At 44.6% G+C, this 27,786-nt stretch overlaps 1 protein-coding gene across 6 annotated transcripts in view; it reads right to left on the bottom strand.

Moving 5' to 3' along the window:
• The window catches only part of LOC114667188 (ena/VASP-like protein), a 144,518-nt gene that overhangs the window by 21,441 nt on the left and 95,291 nt on the right, over nucleotides 1-27,786 (bottom strand). For all 6 annotated transcript variants that reach the window (XM_028822394.2, XM_028822395.2, XM_028822392.2 and 3 more), the window contains exons 2-3: nucleotides 25,764-25,932; nucleotides 25,312-25,489 (exon numbers count right to left, since the gene is read on the bottom strand). In XM_028822394.2, the coding sequence (XP_028678227.1) occupies nucleotides 25,312-25,489; nucleotides 25,764-25,932 (347 nt within the window). The remainder of the gene's footprint in view (nucleotides 1-25,311; nucleotides 25,490-25,763; nucleotides 25,933-27,786) is intronic.

Here is a 27,786-nt window from a genome sequence, read left to right as displayed (position 1 = left end):
CAGAAGAACACCCCACCCATGCGTTACAATAACCTCTCTAAAAAGTACCACAACTGCCCACAGAAATTAAGATGAAGGACCTCTCGACTCTTGGCTAATTTTTGTTGTAGAGCTTACATGCTCATGAAAGTCGACTCGAGTTTAGGCTCAGATGCTCAGAGGACCCTTAGGGCTGATACGTGGATTACACAGACATTGCAGAATCCACTTCTGAAGCCCAGACGTGCCCCATGAAAATGAGGAGGGCTCCATCCAAGGGCTTTGAGTCCTGGGTGAGTTGTGCAATCATGATGCCAAGTTTGGCATTGACTGCAGCAAGCTAATGCATGAAACTGTGCCAAGACATGAAAGGCGGTAGCATTCCAAACTCCTTCAAACTTACTTAAATCAATTAAAGCGGAGACAACGAGCAGTAAAGTGACCACAGAGATGACGAGTCGCACCCTCTGCCCAGAGCCCCACTTCCCTTTCTTCAGCGGTTACCTACAGGACATCCTGCACAGGACGACGCAGCTGCAGTGGCACAGGCAGAAGCAGTGACAGATCCACTCCCGGCTGACCATAGTCCAAAAGGCCTGAGTGTGCTCCGGCCTCGTCATCCAGGACCCCCACCTCCCTCGCCTCTCCGGTTTCACTGGTGTAATCGACACAGCAGACAGCCATCGCAGCAGCAGAGTGTCCGGTTCTCATTGAATATTCCATGAGAACCTCCCTGTGTCTTCTAGCCATCCTTCATCTGATCCTGTCCTTACTTTTAATGCACCCCCGCTCATTTCATATAGTGCCATTCTTGAAGAACGTCGCCACTAAGATTATGGAATGCTTAAAGTATCAAAATAATTTGGGTTATGATCATCAAGATCACTCCTCGCTGATCAATTCTTTCTTTTCATGTGGCCTTTCAGCCAAATGTCTGAGGGTGCCATTGGCAGAGGTCTGGTAAATCCTTTGGCTTTACCTTTAGGAAAGAGTTAAGGGAAAGACAGATGGCAGGCAGTGGTGCAGACTGAGAGAAAGTTGAAACTCAATAAATAAATAAGTGTAACGAAAAGGACTGGTATGCTTTTCAGGTAACATGGAGAAACTCTGTCTTCTGTTCTGGGCAAGATGTTTTCATTGTATATAGTGCCTTTCATAGCAAGCATCATCACAGGGCAAGGACACTCACATTCATCCACTTTTTCGTTATCATACCAGAGGTAACATATGACTCTTAAAGCCTCTTTATCCGATTCAGAAGAGTGAGTGCTGGAGCCTTTCCTGCCAACTTGCGGCACAAGGCAGGGACCAACCCTAGAGAGGGTGCCAGGCATTCACACATATTGTACAAGTGCTGGAGGTCAATTCAGAATCACCAATCACCCTAAACTGCATGACTACAGAGATGAGGGGGCAAAAACCAACAAGGCCATGGGAGCTACCCAGGATCTCCACACGGGCAATGACTGGAAGGTCTCAGCCCAGGATGTAGTTAAACAGCAAAGGTAACCAGTGTGGCCCCATGCCACTTTTTTATTGTACGTGCTTGCTCCAATCCAGGGTTGGTTGGGGGATGTTTGGAACATAGTCCTTCAGCAGTAAATGAAATACCAAAAAACAGTCCACTGAGAGGCACCAATGCAGACTTCCTTACACACTCATACTACTGCACAAAGGAGAGCGGAGAGGCTTGATAGACCAGAATAGACGTCTGGTGATGTTAAAAGTGATGTCCCTCAGGGGTCAGTGCTGGGGTCTCTGCTCTTTTTAATGCACATAAATGATCTGGACGAGACTAAAATCAATATGCTGGTGAAGTCTGCATATGATGCCAAACCAGGTGGAAGGACAGATTATGCAGAACCACTCAAACAATTACAATTACAAAAACAATTACAGAGGGACTTGGACAGCCTACAGGCTTGGGTAGATCTGTGGCAGATGAAACTTAAAATAAGTCAACGCAGAGTATTACACATATGAAGTAAAAATGTTAGGCTTGAATACACAATGGAAGGTCTGAAAATTGAAAGAACACCCCATGAGAAGGACCTGAGACTCCTAATGGACTCGGAGTCGTAACATCCAGACATTCTACAGATGTGGTCAAGATGGCTAACAGGATGTTAGGTTATATAGTGCCCTGATGTGTAGAGCACAAGTCAAGGAAGGTTAAGCTTAATCTTAAGAGCTTGTTGGTCTGAATGGCCTGCTCTCATTGGAACTGAATCATCCATCCATCCATTACCCAACCCGCTATATCCTAACTACAGGGTCACTGGGTCTGCTGGAGCCAATCCCAGCCAACACAGAGCGCAAGGCAGGGTGCCAGCCCACCGCAGGGCACACACACACACCAAGCACACACTACGGACAATTTAGGATCACCAATGCACCTAACCTGCATGTCTTTGGACTGTGGGAGGAAACCCACGCAGACACGGGGAGAACATGCAAACTCCACGCAGGGAGGACCCGGGAAGCGAACCCAGGTCTCCTAATTGCGAGGCAGCAGCGCTACCCACTGCGCCACCGTGCCGCCTTACTCAATCATCCAATCTATATTTCATATAGCGCCTTTCATAGACAGCATCACCCCCTAGGCAGTTTACCAAGTATCCCAGAGAACTAAAATGAACATTAGTACAGAAAGGAACATTACACAGGAATCACACCGGCGTGTAAACATTGTTGGCTACCCCATTTGCCACCCACCGCACTGCCAAGTCGTATTACACCACAAGGCAACTCAAACATGTGCGTAACAGTTTGGTCCACAGGATTGTTAATCAAGAGAGGAAGGGAAAGGGTCACACGAGGTCACTTTTACACAAGGCCAGGGCACAGAGAAATAACACACACTCTATTGGGCAGCAGGACCCCAGATTAGGCAGTGGGCACATCCCCCCACAGAAGGCTCATTTGCAATCACCAATGAACCTTGAGACGTGAGAAGAAAACTGTCAGACTCAACAAAATTGTAGTGAGGGTGCAAACTGCACAGAGCTGGTGACCAGACTGGCATTCCAATGGAATCTCGTTAAGCCATTGGCCAGTTGCACTAACCGCTGAGCCACCCGCCAGTGACACAGGTGATCTTTATTTTTATGAACCCCATACACAGAGAACAACATCACAAGACAGCATACAAGGAACACTGAGGAGGAGCAGTACCCTATGAAGGGGGAGGCAGGTGGTGCCTCAAAATTATATCTCAATTTGCAGTGCCACCTCACCCATGATCCTTTGCAATACAAAAAACAAACACAACAGATGATATTGCTCACTGAATTAAGCAACACCGTTTTTTTCTGTCCACATACCTTTCTGCTTTTCACTGCCACGCACAACTTGCTTTGACCACAATCTAGTCTTCCACCTTCTGATCCACTTTCTCCATCAGAGGGAGGTGAAGCCTATCCTAGTCCAACAGGTACAAGGCAGGAACCAGCCCAGGACGGGATGCCAGTACAGTATATGGCACAGTTTGTGCTGCTGTATGCATCTGAATTTCTCTTTGAGATTAATAAGGTTTATCTAAACTAATCTAATCTAATCTACACGCATGTCACAATGGACCAATTTTGTCACCAGTTAATCAAACTCTGAGGTGTGAGGGGAACTGAGGTACTCAAAGGGTGGTGAGATGGGAACAAGCACGGGACAATACAACATGGGAACAACATGTAAATGTCACATAGACTGAACGAACTGGTAATAAAACCCAGATGAGATCTCTGTAGTGTAATTCAAGTGCTAACCGCTCCTCATCTAGTCATGCAGAGCACTGATAAACTACAGGGAGAGCATGAAACGCATGAGACAGAAGACTGGCCTTTACATCACCTGCCTGGTTTATCTGCCCTCAGCCTGCATTATCTCTGACTCCTGGGTGTGTGCGCTGGCTTTTTCACACAACTGTGGGTTACAGTCCAAGATGGAGGGTAAGCAGGGTGCTGCGCCTTCACAAAGTATGATGGATATGGATGACTAATTTCCACTGGTAAGTTAAGTGATGTGCTTTGTGCCTCACATTAGCCTGCCACCATGTCTGCTTCACTTCCCACTGCTTTAGTTCAAACAAGAAAACGTCAATTCATGCTGCCAACCTGTTAGTTATGTTATAAGGTGGTGAATTGAGGGACGGCTTTGCCTATCCCTGCAGCACTTAGCACAAGTCAGGAAGCGGGCACACTCACACGGGACCAATCAACCTGCAGTATCTGCACTTGTCTATGGGATGAATGAGAATGCATACACTCTACATAAAAAACTGGATTCTGGTCTTGGATTCAGCTATGCCAACCACTGGACCACCCTCAGAAAACACATAGGTTCAATACTGGACATCATCCTGAAGCTCTTTACAAATATAGAGTTACAGGAAAAGGGTTTTCATATATTAGGTTACAGCTGGCGTACAAGCCAGCCACATTCAGAGTCACACAGTCAGCCTGGCGCAGGGACTGAACTGGCAGTCTTGAAGATTAAAGTCCAGTGTCCTTACCACTACTCCATAGTGCCTGTAAAGTTATGTTTTCCTACGTTTGTACTGCAGGCTGGTGGACTGACAAGCCCAGGTTCACAGTAGTAGGTGACCTGGAACTCTCAACAAGCAGACATTTAAGAAAAACATTTGATAAGATCATGGTGGCACAGTGGCACGGTGGTAGCGCTACTGCCTGGAATTTGCATGTTCTGCCTATGTTTGGTTTTCAGCCACTGTCCAAAGACATGCAAGTGTGTGTATTCACCCTGTGATGGTCTGGACTGGCGCCCTGTCCAAGTTTGCTCCTGCCTTTGTGCACTATGCTAGCTGGCATAGGCTCCACCAGCACAAATGACCCCAGTCTGGAACTAAGTGAGTTGGAAAATGTCATGACCTTTAAGAAGATCCAGAAGCAAAAGACAACATAATTAGATCCCACAAACCTTATACAGTGTAGTTCACAGTGAACTCCTTGACTGTGAGGTTAGCTTACAACTCCTAACCCGCCTGGGGCAAGTGATTGTGGCCTGTTATAGACTGGCACTCATTCAGGGTAGAGTTGCACCTTGTGTTCACTGTTACTCAGATGGGCACCAGGTTCCTGTGAAGATGAAAGATGAATGGATGGATGCCCAGGGTCAAGCAGTGAGTCAGCAGTAACCATTAGGGCTGTTCCCAAGAATATAAATCCAATACTGCTTTTCCCAAGAACAGCAGGTGCTCAAGTGCCTTGAGCATGGGAAAGGCGCTATATAAATAAAATGTATCATTGTTATTATCATTCTTAAGCTTCAGGAAGCTCAAGTCGGAACAGAAGTTTTCCATACACAAAGTTTGTCCATTCATCACTTGTGATGAGCAAAACAGGTGAGTTTTGATTGGTATACAGTTCTGTGGAAGTGACAATCAAATTTGTTTTTTATAGGCAATTTTGCAAATGTGAAATGAGAATCTCACTTAACAGAGCTTTTTAGAGATTTTAAAGTTGTTTTTTTTTTTGGTGTGGAAAACAAAGAATACTGATCCATAAGGACTTGTTCACACTTCTGTGTTGACACATGTTCTTTTCTGTAGCTCCATGATCACTGGCTATGATCAGAAGAAGACTGTATTCATGCCTGTCGTTCACAGCCTGTGGTGGAATGCACTGCATTTTATGAAAATGTGACATGCTGCTAATCTTCCACATGGAGACACATTAAAGTGCACCATTGTGAATTACTGGGTTTCCTTCATGGGAAAATCCTGCTACCTGGGAGGGAGGCCCCCACCACACCATTACCTAATATCATGGATTTCTTTTAAATAACTGCTCTGAAGTCACTCTGCAATGCATTAAATATACAAACATATATACAGTAAATGTATTTATTCAATGGATCCACTGGAGGGAGACAAGTGAATTCTGCATTCAACTTAAGCCTCACTGGCTAACAAAGGTGTTCCTTCCGGTTTTATAGTCCCTTTATAAGAAATACAGCTAGAAAGCAGTAAATCATCTTATCGACTGTGAAAGAGGTAGAAAGATGAGAAAAACAACGTGCCACATTGTTCAAGCCTGCACCATCTTTGGGACAGCCTGGTGGAGATCCACTGTTCTTATAACAACAATAACAATGGAAGGAGGAGTCATTATGGCAAGAGCGATCCGCCCAAGCAAACTGGCCCTAATCCACGGCTAGAAGCCGAGCTTTACTTTCATACTTTGAAGCCCAGAGACAAGGGCATTAACACCTAGGGTGCATTTTCTTTTGTTTGATTTTTTTGTTTATTAAATGAGGTGACCTGGTTGGTGCTACAAATTCTGTCATTGGTACCATGGCCACAATATTATATATATATATATATATATATAGTAAAAACGACAAAAACAGTTTAACACATGTTCAAGTCTACACCATCTTTGGAAGAAGCTAGTGGAGATCCATTGTTCTTATAATAACAATAAATATATACTGTATATATAGTGAAGAACAGTAGAACTACTTCACGTGTTCAAGCCAGGACCATCTTTGGGAGAGGGTGGTGGAGATCCTCTTTTCTTCTAATAGATACTCTCAAGTGTGGCTCTCTTCTTCTGTTAATGTCAGGATCCCTCAGCTGTGGTCTGGTACATTCTGGCTGTGGCGAGTGTGGCTCATGGTTCTTCTTGCTTTCTATACTCATCTCAACACAAAGACCTTTGGCAATCAGCTCAGTGCAGCTTGCTTCCTGTTGCACTTTGGGATACACCTAGTGACCCCTTACTGCCACTATAACTTCTAGAACAGCTCCGTTCTACTGCTTCGACAATGGAGGCTCGGAACATGGCCCATTCAGACTTAATGTCCTTCGTCTCCCTCAGAATGAGGTTGAAGTTCTGCCGGAGGTGGCAGTTAAAGATCTTTCTGACCAGTTCCTCCGCCAGACATTCCCAGCGGACCCTCATTATTCGTTTGGGTCTACCTGGTCTGTCCGGCAGCATCTCCCGCCATCTGATCCAACTTACCACCAGGTAGTGATCAGTTGACAGCTCAGCCCCTCTCTTCACCCGAGTGTCCAAGACATAAGGTCGCAGATCTGATGACACGATTACAAAGTCGATCATTGAGCTGCAACCTTGGGCATCCTGGCGCCAAGTGCACTTATGGACACCTTAATGCTCGAACATGGTGTTCGTTATGGACAATCCATGACCAGCACAGAAGTCCAACAACTGAACTCCACTTGAGTTTAGATCAGGGAGGCCGTTCCTCCCAATCACGCCTCTCCAGGTTTCACTGTCGTTGCCGACATGAGTGTTTAAGTCTCCCAGCAGGACGATAGAATCCCCAGGAGCTGCACCTCGCAGCGCCTCTTCCAGGGACTCCAAGAAGGCTGGGTACTCTGAACTACTGTTCGGCGCACAAACGCAAACAACAGTCAGAGTCCTTCCCCCAACTCAAAGGCGTAGGGAAACAACCCTCTCGTCCAACGGGGAGAACCCCAATGTACAGGCCTCGAGCCGGGGGGCCATAAGCAAGCCCACCCCTGCCCGACGCCTCTCACCCACAGCAACTCCAGAGTGGAACAAAGTCCAGCCTCTCTCAAAAGGAATGGTTCCAGAGCCCAGACCATGCGTAGAGGTGGGCCCGACTATATCTAGCCTCTCGCACCAGTTCAGGCTTCTTCCCCGCCAGAGAGGTAACATTCCATGTCCCAAAAGCCAGTTTCGGCAACTGAGGGTCGGAACCTCAGAGTTCCCGCCTTCAGCTACCACCCATATCACATTGCACCCGACCTCTATGGCCTCTCTTGCAGGTGGTGGGCCCACAAGAGAACCAAGTGCCAAAGTGCCAGATCCAGAACAATCCAGTCCTTTTTTTGATGAACTCAAATATTTTCATGGTTTCTTTTCATCGTATCATCCATTCTCTGTTGCTGAGGTCCATCTTGGCAATGGAGCAATCTTGTCAATATTGGTACAGAAGTGAATGAATTTGGCAGGTTGTGTTCTCCAGAAGTCTGCCTCTTGGTTGTGTTTCAAGCCAAAAATATCCAAGGCTACAGTGGCGACAGTATTAATGGTCTTCCTGCTTTGACTATGAAGGCCCTGTGTAACCAGTGAATTTGAGTGTGCACTGTGTACCCTGTGTAAGTGACAATGTTGACCTTATGAACCTAAGATGGACTGGTGTCCCATCCAGGGATACTGTAGTTCCTTCCTTGTACCTGATGCCGCTGAGTCAGACTATGGGTCTCCAAAACCACCACCTAATTTAGAAAATGGACGGTAGATGGTGCCATTTTCTGTTGCACCACAATAACTGGCTGAGAAAACACCAGATTTGCAGCAGTCACTACTTTAACTCAAATATCTCATTCTCAGCATTCCCAAATCTGTCAGAATTCTACGTGCTCAAATATTTACTTAGGTATCTGACTTTTATTTTCATCTAGTGTTAGAATAATAATCTGTTTAGCAGTTAGTGTTGCAAATCTGTCTGTCTGACAACTATTCTGCTAAAGCACTAAAGAAAACCCAGCGCTTCAGACAGAAGTAATGCACCACCCTGTGAAAATGAACCCCGGGAGTAATCGAGTGCCAAGATCCCGAGCGGAAGTGTTTATTACTCCAATATGCAGAAGAGCCCTCCACATAGAGGTGCCAACAGACAGCCACTGTAAAACCTGTGGTAAATTTTAGTAGGTCGAAAGTTTGACTTCTGCTTACCCACTGAAGTCTGGCTTAGACACTCTGACCCCAATTATGTTATCTGTGGCTTTTATCTCTTTGGTTTTTACTTTTTTTTTCATAAAGCTTGACCATGGGCTATGCAGACAACCTTGTGTTTATTTTTAATTATGCTCTTCGTGTTGCTCCTTCATAACTTGAAATCTTCTGACAAAGGCATGGTAGCTACTAAAACCAAACCGTGCACATTTATAGACATGAAAGAACACATTCTTCAGTTTTGGTAGAATTTTTTATCTGATTTATCCACCCATTTATTTTCTAATCTGCTTTACCTAATTTAGGGTCACAGGGAGTCAGCACAAATGGGCACAATTTGGGAAGCAGGCCTGGATGTGGTGCCCGTCTTCACAGTCCCACTCAGTCACACTGGGCCATTTCACAGATGCCAATGAACCTAACATGTATGTTTTGGAGTGTGGCAGGAAAACCTGAGTACAGCAATTCATTATCTTTATATATAATACACTAGCGTGGCTGTTCGTTTGTCTGTCCAGGATTTTAAATCACCTGTAGCTCGCAAACCGTTTCACCTATTGACTTGAAAAATGGTACACATATACTACGTGACGTCTACCATCCGCTGTCGGGGGGATGATTGACCTTTAAGGTTATTCCTGTTTTTATTTTTATTTTATTTTATTATAGAATCAACTCTCAGGAGAGGTCAGTAGGGCGACCGTGTGGCACATGCATACAGTATGTGCGCCGTTCTCATCCCTACCACCTTCGCCGTCACTTCCCCTACCTCTTCATATCTTAAATCATTCCTGAGGCAGATTGAACACTTAAGTGACAGCTTAAGTGAAAAATTAAGAAAAACGTACCAAGTAATAGATACCCAAACACTGACTTAATTAGTTTTAACATGAAATGATGCCAACGAAAGAAGAGGTGAAGTGGGCTGCTAGGGTGGAGAAATGAAGAGCTGCTCAGGAAGCAGCAAGCGCATCAACCTCTGAGAAAACGAATGGTAAACATACAGAGAAAGAGGATGATATCTAGGAATGCTCAAGTCAAGTGTATTCACTGCACGTTATCATGCATTGCGCTGTTACTGGTCTACTATATAATAAAACACTAAAGTCTGTGTTTCCAGTCCCTCAGAGCAACCTGATTGGTCAGTTTGGCTTTAGTGAGATGCAAGAGGAGCAGTAAAGGCGCATGCTATGAGAGTCGCCTTCAAAGACGGACAGTATAAAACTGGACAGGCAGCGAGAAAGGTGCCTCGCAAATCATGAAAGAGTACGAGATGGTGTCTTTAGAGTAATGTGCTCAAGAGAGGGAGCGCCGTTGGAGGGACACTCATACACATGTGCATACTGAGGAAAGGTGCTGAAGGCACACATAAGGCTAGAGATGGCAAACATTTTTAAATTATTATATTGTCTGTCTTTGACAGGTACCATCACTAGAATATAATAAAAAACTGAAGTATGTGTGTTCAGTCCCTCAGAACAATCCTATTGGTCAGTTTGGCTTTGATGTAATTGGTCAGCTTGGTTTTGTTGACATGATGAAAGAGGAAGTTCAGAGTGCGAGAGGCACGACGAGGAGTCAAGGCGTACGACGCATACTGAGGGAGTCTCCTTCAAAGCTGGAAAGTATAGAACTTGACAGAGGGTGAAAAAGGTGCCTGAAAAATAATGACAGAGTCTGAGAAGCAGGCTTTATGGGCACACACTCGAGAGATGAAGTGCCCAGCAGAAACCTCCACATAGTTATCAGGATTTATTACTTTCTACATAGGGAAACTGATTTAAAGGATGACATGGCAGTGATGTCTGCAGTGCGTAAAGCAAATTTCTGAGGCCCACTACGTGACAGAGAGAAGAGCATTGACAGCTCCAACCTTGGTTGTCTGCAACCTGTTGGTAGTCACGAAATGTACCTAGCGGCAACCTCCACATGTTTATCAGGATTTGCGTCTTTCATACGGCACACTGTATAGGGAACACAATGGCAGAGACATAAAAGAGCAGCGACCTCTGTGGATCATGAAGCAAATGTGATAGGAAGAAGAAGAAGAATGACAGCCTGGCCTTCCGCTATGCACAACTTGCTGGTGCTAGCAAACTGCTGGGTCTGGAACCTCCAATTTCAGGAGGACCAGAAGGGCCACATCATTTTTATTAATAAAACATTTATGATCAAAATACACAATGATGGGCAGATTTACACTCTGAATTAAAATTCCTTGTAGGTTGTGTTCTCCGCTCTTAAGACATTTTCAAATTTACAAAGGCCTAACACAATGACTGACTTAGTTTCCATTTGTTTTATTGATTTGATTATCTTCCGTGTTAATGATGCCACCATTGTTCTGCCTTTTTTTTAATCTGTAAAATGAAGCACCTCAACAATACAATGTTGCAGATGAACCCACCCATTCACCCACTGTGCCACTCATTCTCTACAGAAATAGGTGGCATAAAAGAGCCCCAGATATATACAAATAGTGGGAGTTCTAACCAAATCCCTGGAAGGAAGGAAGAAAAGGAGAAATCTACAAAAGACATACAATCCTTTCGTCTTGCTGAACCTGAGCATACACTTCCTGTCCATGCCTTTCTGGTCTACATTTTCTACCACAACAGAACACTTGCCCACCTCCTATACACCTCTCATTAACCTCTCAGTAACCATGGAATCATCTTCTTCTAACCAATGGCTCATTGACCTGCCGTGCTTTTAACAGTTGGTTCCCCCAAAGTGTTCCTTGTTTAGGCTGAGCTAAATCTCTAGACGTAATCTCATATACTGTAGTGTTGGACAACTGTTATGAAAATCTGTGGATTATTTTGAGGCTGCCTGGAGAAGTAAGGATGAAACCATTCTAATACCAGCATGGCTCAGTACATAATCAAGTAAATCACCCCTAAAACTAAAAATCTTAAAACTGACAAATATGGACCATACACTGGTTTTACACTCTGTTCACTGGTTCAATTCAAAGAGATTATGCAGAGACATAAACTTCATTTTACTTCTAACATAGCTGTGAAGTTTCTTCTGATTCATCCCTGCCCACCAGGACTAACCAAAAGGAATTATGGCAATGGGTGTTGAAACAGACCACGGAACTCACTTAACCACCTGCTTCTTCCCTACTTTTGAAGCAGTCAGCACAGAGGAAGACCCTTGAATATTTGGTCAAGGCCTTCTGCCCACCATTGCTATGTCACCTGCATTTGAAAACGACCCTAGAAGAGGCAGAGTCAGTCTCCAGATCACAAACCAATAAAGACTTGCACCAGTGGGGTCTTTACACACCCTAGTCTACAATTATCAATTCATCATGGATTTCCATTTTGGATCCACAATTCTTTTATGTGTGAATCTGAGCTTCTTTCAAATGAGTTTTTTAATTCAATAAGATGAAACAGAAGAGAGGAGAAAATATTCTGTTAGTGGATGCAAATTCTGCAGTAGTCATCCCTGCACTCAAAAGTTTTTCTTTTGTTTCTGTTTCTTCTCAGTTTGGCCTATCCTTTAATTCTCACCCCCTAATGTCAAAGATTTGCCCTCTCTGGATAGCAAACAGAAAACCTAATTCACATATTCGCATACCTGTCCAGGTGATCTTGTATTGAACCCCACAAGAAAACCTGGACAGACCATTTTAGAGATGAACCACTAAATATCAAGTTTCTCATCAAATCCGCCTATGACGTTCTCCCAAGCCTGGCCCATCTGCATAGCAGTCACTCCAGCATGCCAACCGTGCCAGAAGAGGGGCACTTTAGAGCACATACTTAGTTTCTGCCCAAAGGTGTTGGTGACAGGAGAAAGGTGCCATGACCAGGTTGTAAGGTCTTTGGAAGATACAATCAGAATAGCGATTGAGGACAGTAAGAATCAGCATGCTCCTAAGAAGTTCATCCCCATCATCAAAGCTGGAGAGAAGGCACACTATTGGTGTGGCTTGGGACTGGCAGCTTGATATCTAGGAAGGCAGATTAAGTGCCAAGAAAACATCACAACCACTTCACTCCTCCCAGACATTGTGTCTTCAAAGCACATGGTCCTGTTGGAACTTACTGTCCCCTATGAAAACCGAATGGAGGAAGTCAATGAATGCAAAAAGGCAAAATATACAGAACTTGTTACAGGAGGAATGGCTGGACAACCAGCTGTAGGATGCCAGGGCTTTGTGGACCATTCTTTACAGCAAACTCTCAAACGACTTGGAGTAAGAGGACTGCAATGCAACAGAACTACCAAAAACACTCGGGGGCTTTGGAAAAAGACTCACAGTGGCTATGGCTCTGGAGGGGGCAACTGTGGAGTAGTGTGCCACTTAGAGAGAAATCAGGGGTTCACAAACCATGGCTGGGTCACCTGGGCAAGGGTATCTGATGATTAAAGGCCCAAAACACCCCACGACCCCAGGTTCACCACTGAAGATGTGTCCAAGTAACACCAGTAGGTGTGTTTAAGAACTAGTATTTAGCAGATTTGAATAGTTTAACACATTGATCGCATGTGCTCCAGCTCATTCTCTTTCCTCCTTCAAGTTAATCCAGAAAGAAAGTGAAACAATGGCTATAAATTACTAATTTAGTTTTTATTTGTAGCATTTAGTCAATGAACTCTTCCACTACAATCAACTATATGATGTTGTTGTGTTGTTATTTTGGGCCCACAAAACGTCAAAAAAGGCCTGCAACTCCACAGTAGGCCTAAAAACTCAGAGCAGGCTTGGCCATGAAACACAAAATCTGGCCTGTGGCCTGCACTTACAAACAAAGTCAATGCCTATAGATCCCAAATGGGAATGGGAACGGGAACGGTAAAATTGTTCTGCGGTCAGGCGGAAAAGAGGAGCAGACGGCTTAAAGGGGCAAACCTCTTCTAATCCTGAAAGATGCTGAGAAATGAATTCACACTTTTGTTTTTAGTCGACTAGATTACTGTAACACACTCCTAACGGGACTACCTAAGAAAGACATCAATCAGTTACGCTTAGTCCAGAATGCAGCAGCAAGAACCCTAACTAGGAAAAGAAAATCTGAGCAAATCTCACCAGTCTTCACTTCATTACATTGGATACCTGTGTCCTTTAGAATTGATTTTAAAATACTACTAATGGTAGATAAAGCTCTAAATAAGCTTTGTCCTTCCTATCCTGTCCCCTTAGATCATTCTAATGGTGGTCTGCTTACTATTCCAAGAAGAAAGCTTAAAAGAAGTGGTGAGGCAGCTTTTTGCTGTTATGCACCAGAAATCTGAAATACGTTACCAGCAGAGATACGCCAGGCTAACACCATTTTAAAATCCACTTTTTTAACACGGCTTTTTCACAGTTCTACGGCTTTTTAGTTCTACTCCCAACAGACAATACATGCTTAAAACAATCATATTCTTCAGGTTTTTTGCTATCATCATTAATCTCTGCTTTCCTTTCCGTTTTTCTGTGGTGACGTTTTGTGCCAGCACCACCGGATCAACGTCCAGTGCAGCCGCCTGAGATGCTCACATTAAAGCAGAAACTCCAAAGGTCGACAAGACCCTCTGCATTGAATCTTCTAGGATGAAGACTAGAAAACAATAAGAACCACATAAGCACATCCATGTGAGGTGGAATACCCACAGGGGCAGGGTGGTCTTTTGGCAGATTTAGCTTTTTTTTCTGCAACTTATTTGGAGTTTTCTAATATTTTTGTACCCTCCCCAGCCATCTGCCCATAACATCAAAACTTATCTTTAGAGACTTCAAAAACAAATCCATATGTAAGGAATCTGCTTTTCCATTAATTACAGTATATATCTATGTTATGTAGGTGCCTACGGATTTGTTTCTTGCATGTTATTTATTAATTTTTATTCTTATCTATTTTTAATTTGTTTTTCCTTATCTTGCAACATTTTCTTTGATATCATGCAAAGCACTTTGGGCTACATCCTGCTTATGAATATGTGCCATTCAATAAATGTTGAATAAATTAATAAATGTTGTTATTCAAGAGTCACCATTTTACTCCAGATATTTACTCAGTTTCGCTGAACTGGTTTCGGACTGAGTCCAGAAATAGCAAACACGGAGTCAGGCAGTTGTCGTTCCAGCAAGTCTTATTGTGAGGGGTTGTAATCAATGCCTCGGAGCTGTGGCCATCCCTTCTTTTGGTAACATGTTATAATTCTGCTCATGTTAAACAATCAACCCACTTTTGAACAAGAGATCACTCAGCTAGAAGCCACATTAGAATGGAGAAACGGCAACCTCATGGCCCAGCTGGTACCGTCACAGTCTGGAATATGTGACTGGACAAAGCCTGGATTAGTGGCTAACTGGCCAAAACCCACCAGACTTCATCTGATTGAGATATCAGGTCGACTTAGCCATTAGCTAACCAACCAAGCCTGGGGGACTGAATGGTCTCGATCTCAATTGACAAACGTCTTAATGTTCTTTACACTTTTGTTTCCTTCCATTCCAATGCCACCTGCCCTAAAGCATAAAAAGGAATAGACAAATCATGTTAGGGTTACTGGGCTGCTATGAATCTGAAAACCTGTGAAGTGCTGCAAAACCACCTACAGTACCCTCCATAACGTTTGAGACAAAGACACGTTTCCTTGATTTCCCCCTGTGATCCACAGTTTAAAATTACAAATCAAACAATTCAGACATCGTGATTAAAGTGCACATTGCAGACTTTCATTTAAGGCTACTTCGCATACCTAGAAATCACAACTCCTTTTTTACATGGTCCCCCTGTTTTAGGGCACCTTAATGTTTTGGACAATTGGCGTCACAGGTGTTTGTGACGACTCAGGAGGGTTTCGTTGCTTCATAAGATACTGCAGCTTGCTTCTACATGCTTAACATGACAACAAAAGCTGCGCCATTGAAAGCCAAAGAAGCCATTATGAGGCTGAAAAACAGGAATAGAACCATTGGAGACATCAGTAAAACCTTAGGATGGCCTAAATCTACTGTCTGGAATATCATTAAGAAGAAAGAACGCACTGTGAGCTCAGTAATCACAAAGGGACTGGTGGGCCAAAGAAGACCTCCACTGCTGATGACAGAAGAATCCTCACTATGGTAACATCAGGAAGTTTTTCTTTACACAAAGAATGGTAGACACTTGGAATAACCTACCAAGTAGTGTGGTAGACAGTAAGATGTTGGGGACTTTCAAAACTCAACTTGATGTTTTTTTGGAAGAAATAAGTGGATAGGACTGGTGAGTTTTGTGGGGCTGAATGGCCTATTCACGTCTTGAGTGTTCTGATGTTCTAAAGAAAAAACCCTCAACTCCTGTCTGACAGATCAGAAACAGTCTTCAGGAGGCAGATGTGTGTGTGTCAGAGACAACTATCTGCAGAAGACTTCATGAGCAGAAATAGAGAGACCACACTTCAAGAAACAAACCACAAGTTAGCCAAAAAAAATAGGATGGACACATTACAGATTGAGAAAAAGGACTCTGAAGAACTCTGGGGAAAAAAGTCTTGTGGACAGACAAGACAAAGATAAACCTACATCAGAGTGATGGCAAGTGCTGAGACGAAAAGGAACTGTCCAAGATCCAAAGCAGACCACCTAATCTGTGAAACATGGTGGTGGGGGTGTTATGGCTTGGGCATGTATGACTGCCACAGGTACTGGCGCACTTGTCTTCATTGATGACGGAACTGCTGATGGCAGTGGCACAATGAATTCTGAGGTGTAAAGAAACATCTGATCTGCTCAAGTTTCAGTCATGTCTCCAAACACATTGGATGGCGCTTCATCCTACAACAAGATAATGATCTCAGACATATTGCTGAGGAAACACAGGGGTTTATCAAAGCTGAAAAAATGGAAAATTCTTGAATTGCCAAGCCAATCACCCGATTTAAATCCAAATGAGCAGGCCTTCTATATGCTGAAGAGAAACCTTAAGGGGATAAGCCCTTAAAACAAGCAGGAGCTGAAGATGGCTACATCAGTGGCTTGGCAGAGCATCAAAAGAGAAGATCCTCAGCACTTGGAGATGTCTATGAATCACAGACTTCAAGCAGGGATAAGGGACAAAGTCTGAAATATGACGGCTTTACTATGTCCCAAACATTATGGTGCCTTGAAATGTGGGGACCATGAAGAAAAAAAGTGTTGTCATGTCTACATGGTCTGACCGAAATGTATGCAAATCCCCTTAAATGAAACTCTACAATATGCATGTTAATCACAATATCTGAATTGTTTGATTGTAACTTTAAACTGTGGTGTTGCGTTAGGGGTCAATCAAGAAGAAATGGTTCTTTGTCCCAGACATTATGGGGGGGCACTGAATTATGTTAAAGATTGTAATAATAAATTGAGCTGAATGCAAATCTGTTTAGGCCGGTCTTTATCTTTCTCCTCCTTGTTTGTATTTCCCCAAGTATTCTGGTTGTTCTCCCTTGATCATGTTAATGTAACTGGCAGGTGGGTACATACATGAGTGGGGCCTGCGATGGACTGGTTGGTGCCCAGTCCTGTGTTGGCTGCTGTCATGGTTCCCAGTAAGGCTACAGCTGCCATAACCCTAAATTAAGCATGAGTGAGAATGTGCGGTTATGTGATGTTACATGAATTAGAGTGGAGGCTGCGAGCGAGCCGGGCCTTCTCGTCCAACATCAGTGCCTGACTTCACAAAGGCTCTCCTGGTCACGAATTCCCATAAACACACTCCTAAACTTTGTGGAAACCGTTCCCAGAAGAGCTGAAGCTGTTATAGCTGCAAAGGGTGGGCCAACTCCATATTAAAGCCTATGTATTAAGAATGGGATGTCATTAAAGTTCATGTGTGTGTGCAGGCAGGCGTCCCAATACCTTTGGCAATATAGGGTATCTTGTTAGCACTTTTGCCAAAATACAAAGAGTTACAGATTACACCTGTGCACGACCTCACTGCTACTTCCAGGGCTGCATGGCAGGATGGCTTGCCCCAAGTACAAACGGGATGACTTTAATATTTTTAGCTTGATGTAATGTTAAGTTAAAGTTCATTTCTATCTGGATCCAACTGATCTTCTGTGACTTGACTGACTAGACACAAACGAGTAAGTATCTAAATTGGGAAGCTTCTCATAAGACGGAGCTGCTGCCAGAAATGCAGGAGCACTCAACTGGGATGGACTTCACTGCCACTGCTGTGCCAAAGGAGCCCCCTGATTTGGCTGCAGTACAATAAAACGCAGGTCTTTGGATGGCTGAAGGTCAAATGTTTACTTTCCAAGTCATACTGGCTAAATGGTGGATTACAGAATCACAGCCTGGTGGAGTGATACATTCATGGGGGCACAGACAGAAGTGCGAGCGCACACCGGAGGCTGAGAGCACAGGCCAGTAACCACAGTGTTAAAAAAGCAAAAAACTTCCTGCAGCCCACGGACCGGCTGCATCGCTCTCTTGTGTTATTTTCATTATCTGTGGAGGATGCAGCTCAGCCGAATGAGAAAAGGCCTGCTTGTACAAAAATTAAAAATAAAGACCACATCTTTAAAAAAAACTCAGATGTGCACTCACTCACGCCCACAGCCTCCATCAAGACACTGAGACACACACACAGACAGGGGACGCCTTCAAACTCGGGATGTGAAAGAGTTGCTAATGGGATAATGGCCTCGGCTGGTAAAACACGTGAGTGGCCAGGGGGTGAAAGCAAACAGCATGGCAAAGTGAGAAGACAGCAAAGCTCTAAAGAGGGAGAAGAGTCCGTCAGGGCGAGGGGGGAACATCTATACTGAGAGAATGAAACGGAAATGAGAAAGCAATCAGAAGGGGGCTAGTCTAGATGATCAACTCCCGGGGTCAAAAGCAGGAACTCGAGAGTCGAGGAGGCAGAACAAAACACTAAATCATACTTAAGGGCCAAGACGTAAACCGAAGGGTGAAAACAAAAGACTGAAAAGTTCATATCCAGAAAAGACTTTTTAATGCCAATGTGAAAACAGATCTCTGTAAAGTGGCCTAAATTAATTACATATGTAAAAATATAACTGACTACATAAGTATTCACCCCCTTCAAGTCAGAATTTAGTAGCTGTGACTTGAGGTTGTGCGCTCAGGCCTCCCTCTGTCAGCTTTGCACATCACCATTTGTCTCCATTCTTCTTTGCTAAACTGCTCAAGCTCCATCAGGTGTCATGGAGATCTCGAGTGCACAGCCCTTTGTCAAGCCCTGCCACAAATTCTCACTTGGATTGAGATCTGGACTCTGACTCGGCCACCCAGGACATTCACATTGTTGTCCTGAAGCCATTCCTCTGTTGTTTTGGCTTTATGCTTGAGCCCTTCGTGTTGCTGGAAAACAAATCTTCTCCCAGGTTGCAGGTTTTCCTTCATGACTTTGTTTGATTTTGCTGCATTCGTTTCACCCTCATGAACCTTCCAGGGCTTTCGGCAGAGAGATACCTTCACAGTATGATGCCGTCACTACCATGCTTGATGGCAGGGATGGTGTGTTTTTGACAATGTGCAGTGTTCAAACAGGCTGGTGGCCAAAGGGCTCCATTTTGGTCTCATCACACCATAGGACCATCCTCAAACTGATTTCAGAGTCTCCCCCGTACTTTGTGGAAAACTCTAGCCAAGATGTCATACAGTATGTGTTTCTTTTTTTGTTTCCACTTTTCCATAAAGCTGCGACTGGTGAAGCACAACCGTTGTCTGCACAGTCTCTGCAGTCGCAGCCACTGTAGCTTTCAACTCCTTCATAGGCCTTTTGTTGGCCTCCCTTACTAGTCATCTTCTCACTTAGCCACTCTGTTTTTGTGAATGGCCTGCTCTAGCAGATTTCCACTGCTGCCATACTCTTTCCTTTTCTTCATGACTAATTTAAATGGATATTCAGTCACTTGGAGATTTTCTCATCTCCATCCCCTGACTTGTGCTTTTCAATCCCCTTCTCATAGAGTTGCTTGTTGTGTTCTTTTGTCTTCATTGTGTAGGTTAGTCCACCATACTGACTCACCTCAATCTGGTCCTTTCACATACAGGTGTATTTACACTACAGTCAAGTGAAACCCCAGATAGGTGGTCTCCATTGAACTGATTCTGGAACTACTAAAACCAATGGCTGCACCAGTGAGGATTTAGGGGTGTCACATTAAAGCAGGGGGTGAGTCTACCATCAAGGCTGATGACAAGGGGCCTTTTCACCAATCAACCCCTCTTGAGGCAACAATGAAGTGTCCAAGTGTCGAAATGATCAAGCCCTCCCATCGGTGAAGGGATGGATGGACTCTTGTGCCAAAATCAACAGTGAGAAATACTGAGCTGCATTTAACAGCCCAGTGTCCGTATGCAGCCTTGTTAAAAATATAATCAGCTCTTTGTTTAGGAGCTAAGTCACCCAGGGGCCTGTGGGGGGGTTCTTAATCTGGCCTTGGGGTAAATACTTCCATCCATCCATTATCCAACCCGCTCTATCCTAACACAGGGCACAAGGCAGGAAACAAACCCCGGGCAGGGCGCCAGCTCACCACAGGGCGCACACACAAAATTTTGGAATCGCCAGTCCACCTAACCTGCATGTCTTTGGACTGTGGGAGGAAACTGGAGCGCCCGGAGGAAGCCCACACAGACACAGGGAGAACATGCAAACTCCATGCAGGAAGAACCCGGGTCTCCTAACTGCGAGTCACCAGCACTACCCACTGGACCACCATGCCGCCTGGTTAATACTTGTTTGACAAATTATTTTGTGCTTTATATTTTAGGACTCATGTTTGTGGGTTTCCTCCCACGGTCCAAAGACATGAAGTTTAGGTGAATTGTCAACCCTAACTTGGCCCAAGTGTGTGTTTGGTGTGAGTGTAAGTGTGTGTGTTCACCCTGCGATGGACTGCTGACTTGTCTGGGGTTTGTTCCGGCCTTGCACTCTATGCTAGCTGGGTAAGGCTTCAATCCCAGAACAACACACCCTGGTCTGGATTAAGTGGGTTAGAAAATGACACGACATGACAGTTTGCAGAAATCTGTCTTCGCTTTGACACACTTTGAGGTCAAACTCACAGCAATTCAGTGTTGTTTAACAGTAAACTGTGAAAACTTCTAAGAGGGTGAAGACCTTTGAAAGGCACTGTGGACTGGAGAGTATTTGTGACAATTTGTACAGATGGCATTGGGTCATAAGGGCAGAGGGGGATGCACGACAGTGAATGGCTTCAGTAGGTTTGTATTTCAAGAGAGGAGCTGACACTCATAACTGAAGAGCCCCTCCAAGTTAACAGTCACTTGGCAGGGGGCTGAACAACTAAGTAGATGAAGTGCATTTATACAACCATCAAGTGAAACTCCAGACTGGTGACCTCCATTGAACTCATTCTGGGATTTCTAAAACCAGTTGGCTGGATTTAATGGTGTCTCATTTAAGGTGGTGGATTACTTATATGATCAATAATTTTATGTCTTATATTTGTAATTCATTTAGCCCACTTTGCAGAGATTTGTTTTTACTTTGACATGAAAGAGTTTTTCTGTTGCTCAGCATCAACAAAGCCAAATTAAATGCACTGGGATTCAACGTCGCATAACAATAAAATGTGAAACTGTAAAAGAGGTTTGTGAAAACTTTTTATATAGGCACTGTAACACTGCTCTCACTAAAAGATGCCAGTTATCAAGTCTTCTTATCTGAAATGTGCTTGTCAAGACAAGAATAGTAATCTTGGTATTTGGCAGTGCCAAGAATGACACTCCAGGTACTGAAATGAAATGTGCAGATCAAAGGTAGGCAGTTCTATGCCAGACTGTCAGTGCCCAGATGAAATGTGTAGTGCCAGCAACAGCTTTCTAAACATGGCAATTGCAGGTATACAGCAGTACCAAGCCCCTTATGGAATATTATGAATCCACAGTGCTCACAAAATGCCATGATAGCATGTGCCAGTCAGAGCAGAAGTTTATTGAAGTTTCCATTTGCCTCAATGAAAAATGCCAATCCAAACAGGGTAGGGCTGAGGACCACATGCTCTCTGTATTGAAACATGCCAGTCAGATATTTTTATACGGTACTTAACAGGTAGGTTCAGCATGTGCCAGGCTCACAGTCCTTCCACATTAGTGTGCCAGAGAGTGCCTAGTGGTAACCAGTACAATCAGGGCAGATATAACATGCCAGGGGCGGGAAAGCATGATATTGCCTATACCGTAGGTTGTAAGAAAAGGATGGGCAAAGTCCACTGGACTCTGAAAACAAAAAGACAGCATGAGGTTCTGAGACGGTGTTGGACCACAGACCAATGCAGCAATGCTCAAACAGCCCATACCCACTGCTGGTGGCACCGCTGACGCTTTCTGAGTAGTTGGCTGAGTGGATCCCACGCCTGGCATGCCTGGTCTGTCTCTCTTTCACTTGAGCTCATCAGAATTACTCTTCTCAGTTTAGTTTGTGCAGGATGGCAAATGGCAGAGCAGCATTTGGAACACCAAAGGGTTAGACAGTGTACTACACACACTCTCCAGAAGGCCTCTGTCCACCAAGGATTTCAAAAAGAAAATGGCAGCAAAACAATCCAAGGACGGCACTGATATTTTAGAGTCCCACTGCGCCAATCCGAGCTCATGACACCTCTTAAGCAAAATTTATCAGAGGCCTCCTGTGCCGTGGCAGGCTGCAGGCCACTAGGGAAGCATGACAGAGTGGCACCAGCCTCACAATGCACCACCTAACCTTCAGAGAAACAGGAATACCCACCTGTGGTCAAATCAGAAATATGCCAGCAAACCCGTCATGGTAAAACAGAACAGTCACTGTCACTAAGTCAATTGAAAAAAGAGTGAATGAACGGCCACTGCTAAGACTTGTAGAAATACCAGTAATACCAGTAGTGACATTATCACAGAAATCACAGTCCCAGTTCCACACCTTCTCACACAGGCACAAATACCAGTTTGCCCCCTGAATTCATAAACCGCCATGCCAGTGTAACCACCCTAACATAAGAAATACATCCACTGTGCAACTTAACCAAAGAAACAGGAATGACTTTGTGCCCACAGCCCTGAGAAACAAGTCTACCATTGTGTACCCCCTCACAGAAACAGCAATGCCAGCGTGCCACCCAATCAGAGCAGGAGGCATTGCAGCGTGCCCCCTTAAGTGATACACAGGAATGCCAGTGTGCTTCCTGCTCAGTGGCATCACATGCGGTACATCCTCCCAGAAACAGGAATCTCACAGCGTGCCAGATGAGCACAGCAGAGGGCGCCAGCACGTCATTTGTGGAGCAGGCCTTTGGCCAGGCCGCACTGGCAGTTCCTGTCTTTCTAATGTTTATGCCTTCCTTCTCCAGGAAATGCCTCACATGCTTCTTCACAGAAAGCATCAACACATCAGAGCAAACACTTTTTGCGCTTCGTTCCCTCGTTTTTTTCACATGGTCCCCTCAGCTGCTCCAGCATCAGACGTCATCAGCAACAATTTCAGTTTAATTGGAGCTCAAGTTCGGTCAAGTCAAGCATCTTTCCTAGAAGCCCCGGGCCATGTACAGCTGCCACACAACAAGTTGACAAGCTGCCCGAGTCAAAGATTGATCTCTCTCTCTCTCTCTCTATATATATATAAAGCTAAAGGTCAAGGGTTGGGCAATATGTCTGACACAGATGTCCAGTCTCATTGGCTGGGACTTGCCTACCTCAACAGAAAACATGGGCACCATACCTTACAGATAATTGATCCTCGTAGCTAGGATCACCAGAAAGATATGGGTACCCCACATGATTGAGCTGCCTGGACCCTTTGGCTGAAACTGTTTAACCTAAAGAGAAAGATGTGGATAGACCCACCTGAGAAAGGAGCACAATGTCATTGACCAGCACTGCCTAACCTCAGTATGAAGGCATATAAGAAATCAGATCTGATTCAGATGTTTGACCATAATGTCAGGGACTGCCTACCCCTGTGAGTACTCCGCTCAGTAATGATACTTCTGAAGAAAGATGTGATCTCCATGCACAACAGAAATGGCTGAAGTGATGAGGGCTCCACATGTGATTCCGAAGCCTGAGCCCACTATATGGGGTTGTCTAACCTTGATAGGTAATATGGGTACCCTATCTGATAGGGATGCTCAATCCTGCTGGCTGGGTCTGTGTGCACTTCTGGTCACTGCGGTATAAAAATGACATAGCAGCATTTGAAGGTATCTGAAGAGAGTAAGCAAGTTCATCCCAGGACCTAAAGATATGTTGTACCCTGACAGACTCAGAGAATTAAACTTGTTTATATTCAAGCAGAGGAGACTGAGTGGAGGTCTTCAAAACTCCTCAAAGACATTGATAAAGTAGATCCAGTTGAATTCTTTCAACTTAAGGGAGGATCACATACTCAAAGATACCAGTGGAAATTTAGGTGAAGTGGATTTAGGGCTGAAGTCAGGAAGAGTTGTGGGAATCTGGAACCAACTACCAAGACTCAGTTGTAGCAGAAACCTTGACAGCCTTTAAGAAGGATCTGGGTGAGATGTAGGAACAGCTTAGCTATCAGCTAAACAAATGAGCCTGATGGACTGCAGGGGCTCTTCTTGTTTGTCAAATTTCTTATGTTCCTATGTGAGTGGTCTGCTTGAAAATGATGCCTGGTCTTTCCAGCTGACACTATCTAAATTCAACATAAAGATGTGAACAATTTACATGTTTGAGGTGCCTGAGCCTACTGCCTGGGCCTATGTACAATAAATAGGAAGATGAGAGTACCCCACCCAATAGCGACGCTGCTTCACAAAGATGTGGACACCATTAGGTCAGGTCATGTTGGAGACTATGCTCTGGTACAGCACATTTCCACATCCACCAGACGTCAAAACAGCTTTGGATCCCAGTTGGCAACCCCCCAGGCAGAAACGCGGTCCAGTCTCACCCTCTGGAAATGACCATCTACTGTATCTGCCTCAGCCAGGTGCTACGTGGGTGTCCCCTTGGCCTGGTCCATCAGCACAGGTCCTCAACAATGAGGATACTGCGAGCCGGATCACCCTCAAGGAATCACCCCACTTGGCCATAGTGCCCGTAACTGACGCTCCCTCACAATGCAGGCAATGTGCCTCATTCAGGACTCCATGAACAACCACTCACTCAACACAAAGTCAAATCAGTGGTAGCCAAGTATTCTCTGAAGAGACACAGTACCAACGGAGTCCAGTCTTCACCTCAGGTCACTGGATTGCATCCATGTCTCGCAACCATAATGCAAAACAGGAAGCACCACGACTCTAAAGACTTGGACCTTTGCAAAGGACCATGTCACCATGACCACCATGCCCAACAGAAATACCCAGCCGTGATAGCTGGGCCTGTCTAACTTCAGCAGAAAATATGGGCACCCTATCTTTTAGAGATGCCCAATTAAGCTGACTGGGATTGGTGACCTGTAACACAATGATGGCAGTGCACTTCCTGTAACAGCTGGCACATGTTGCTGCCTGGGATGGTGTAACATAAGCAGAAGCATGTGGGCACCCAACCTAATCAAAGCAGCAAGACCTGTGTGCCCCATTTGATAGATCTCATTTGCAGGCCCTATCTTTTTGAAGTGCCCAAACTTGGTACCTTAGATGGTCTAACCCCAGCATTAGAATGTGGGCACCCTTGCAAGTTCTGAGGGCTTCAGTTCATTGCATTAAAAACATAAAACAAGTAAGTGTACTGTACCTCCATCTTGTGAGCTGAGCACGTTCAGAGCGAACAGCATGGCATTTGAGAATGCGGTAGCTTCCTCCTTGCTGGCGAAGTTCAGACCATAAACCTGTCTGGCATCGCGCCATTGGTGAAAGGTGGGTGTCGCTTGGTTGTACTTCAGTCCTTTCACAATGGAATAGTTGATAACAACCTGCCATCACAGGAAAAGAAAAATATTATCAGGCATAAGTGTGGAAAGGGGGCTTCTCCTGGACTTGAGCTCAAACCTCATCATCAATCAGAAATGAGGGCACTGAGGAAGGCTGGGGCAACATGGCAAGGAAAGGGACTGGGGGCAGGCAGGTCAGTACAGAAAGGGTCATGGACAGATTCTGTAGGAGGTGGGCAAATGACAGATGGGACACTAAAAAAGGAGCAATCTGATCAGGCAGAGGACTGCACAGCAAACAGTGGGCTTCTCTCACCTGCTGGTCCTGCAGCTTGACTCCCACCACACGGAAGGTATTGTTGGCAGTGTTGTGGTAGATGTTAATTCTGCTGAAACCTTGCTGGCCTGGCTTGATTGGCACCCACTTCTTGCTGGTATCATCGTACACCATCACAGAGGCTCGAGCCTGGCAAATACTCTGTTCACTGGGCAGAAAACAAAATAGGAAAATATTAGATACAAGACCCCAAGATGACCCTGCCATTGACAGTGGCAGGCATTGGACTAAAGATGTAATCAGGGACCAGAAAGGTGACACGGCATGACAGAGGGAGAAAGGACTCCTGAAATTTACGCTTATGATCAGGGCTCTCTGACTTGTCTCCACTTACCACTCAAAAGCGTCATCTCCATGCTTATTTATGGGGGAGGTCTGATTCACTAGACAAAACTGGCGCTTGTGGGGTTTCAAACTCCTCTTATTGACCAATTTAGATGGCATATGCCAGCCAGTGAACAGACAGGAGACTGAGCCCAGAGCTGTGGCATCCCACTGAAATGAACGCTTCATTCAAAGCACTGAGAAATAAAAAGAAAATCACAAAACAGTTTGAAAGAAATGGCATACATGAGGGGCTGCCACTCCAGCTGGACCACCACTGTCTCCAGGCAGAAAGGCAGAGCTGGGCATTCAGTTTCATTTTTTCCTACCCACTCCGTACAGAGTGAACACCAGAAAGGTAAGGGCCAAGACATTAGACTTATGGAGTAAGGCACAAGCACAAGAGCAAATGTTGCTTTTATATAGCGCCTTTCCATAAAGGACGCTAAGGGGCTTTACTAGTGCAGGGCTGAAGTACTATTGTTGATGTATCATTTGCCTGTCCTTGTTTGATCACTATTGCTGCTTTTATAATATTTTTTCTTTTATTCTTATTTTTCTGAGCATTTAAATTTCTTCAGCAATCTGCCATCAGGCCAGTGAAGACCCCATGTTAAGATGATCGTGTTTATATAAATATATTTATCATTCTTGATTTATCCTGCAGTCCCGCTTTTCTCATGTAGCTTTGTAAACCACCTTGTGATGGACCTCACTTTGAAAGGTACTATATACAGTAACTAGCACTTCTTTACCATGTTTCTGCTGCCACCTTCTTTTCACATGTGTGCCGAGCGACAGGACCCCGATGTTAAGAGTTCTGGACACTGGTCATCCCTACTGATTGTCACTTTATTGCCAGTGACAGGATAAGCCTGTTGTTTGAGTTGGAGTTAGGCTTGACCTTACTACTTGCCGGGGGTACTCCCCTCTAGCGGACATTTTTTGGAAATACTTTTGGAACTTTTTGGGATTTACTGTATGTGCTTTGGGACTACTAGTTTACGACACATAACAATGAAGACTTCTTTCCAAATAATCCACAGTGGTGGCACAACCTCTGGGTTATGGACAGATTTGGTGCATTACTTACAGAACCAGCAGTATTCACCAGTTGCTGCATTGTGTGTTTCGCATGAGCACTGACAATGGGATACTGTGCCACACCTCTAAAGTGCCATCTTTAAGGAGCCAGTGCAAAAACGCAGCTCTACTATCGAAATGTCCTCCATCAGTGACAACTGCAGGTCTTCACTCCAGCAAATACACAGATAACAGAACTAACAAAATGAAACAAACCATGAATGTGGAGATCCCGTCAGCTTCACTGGACTATATCTGCTGTCTGCTGACACCAGGATAGGCTGCCTTACTGTGCATGAGGCCACTTTTGGTGCACCTCCCAGTACACAACTTCTCTTCTCTCTTGGTATTTCTACAAATGTACGTATTAAAATTTCAGCACAGTCGCGTTTTGTGTGGAACATCGGCCTGTCAGCGCTCTGGGGTCTCCTGTTACATTGAACGTACACATGGCTGTGAATGAATGTCTTCTGGTGGGTTGTGCCTTTGCTTAGAGCGGAGGGCCATATATGAAAGAAAAGTATTCAAGTCAGACTCATCACACATGACTTGGCAAGGCAAAACTAACAATGTGGACCAGATGAATGCAAATTAT

Source organism: Erpetoichthys calabaricus, chromosome 16, assembly GCF_900747795.2.
Source record: "Erpetoichthys calabaricus chromosome 16, fErpCal1.3, whole genome shotgun sequence".
Taxonomy (NCBI): Eukaryota; Metazoa; Chordata; class Cladistia; order Polypteriformes; family Polypteridae; genus Erpetoichthys; species Erpetoichthys calabaricus.
This window is presented reverse-complemented; position numbering and strand designations above follow the sequence as displayed.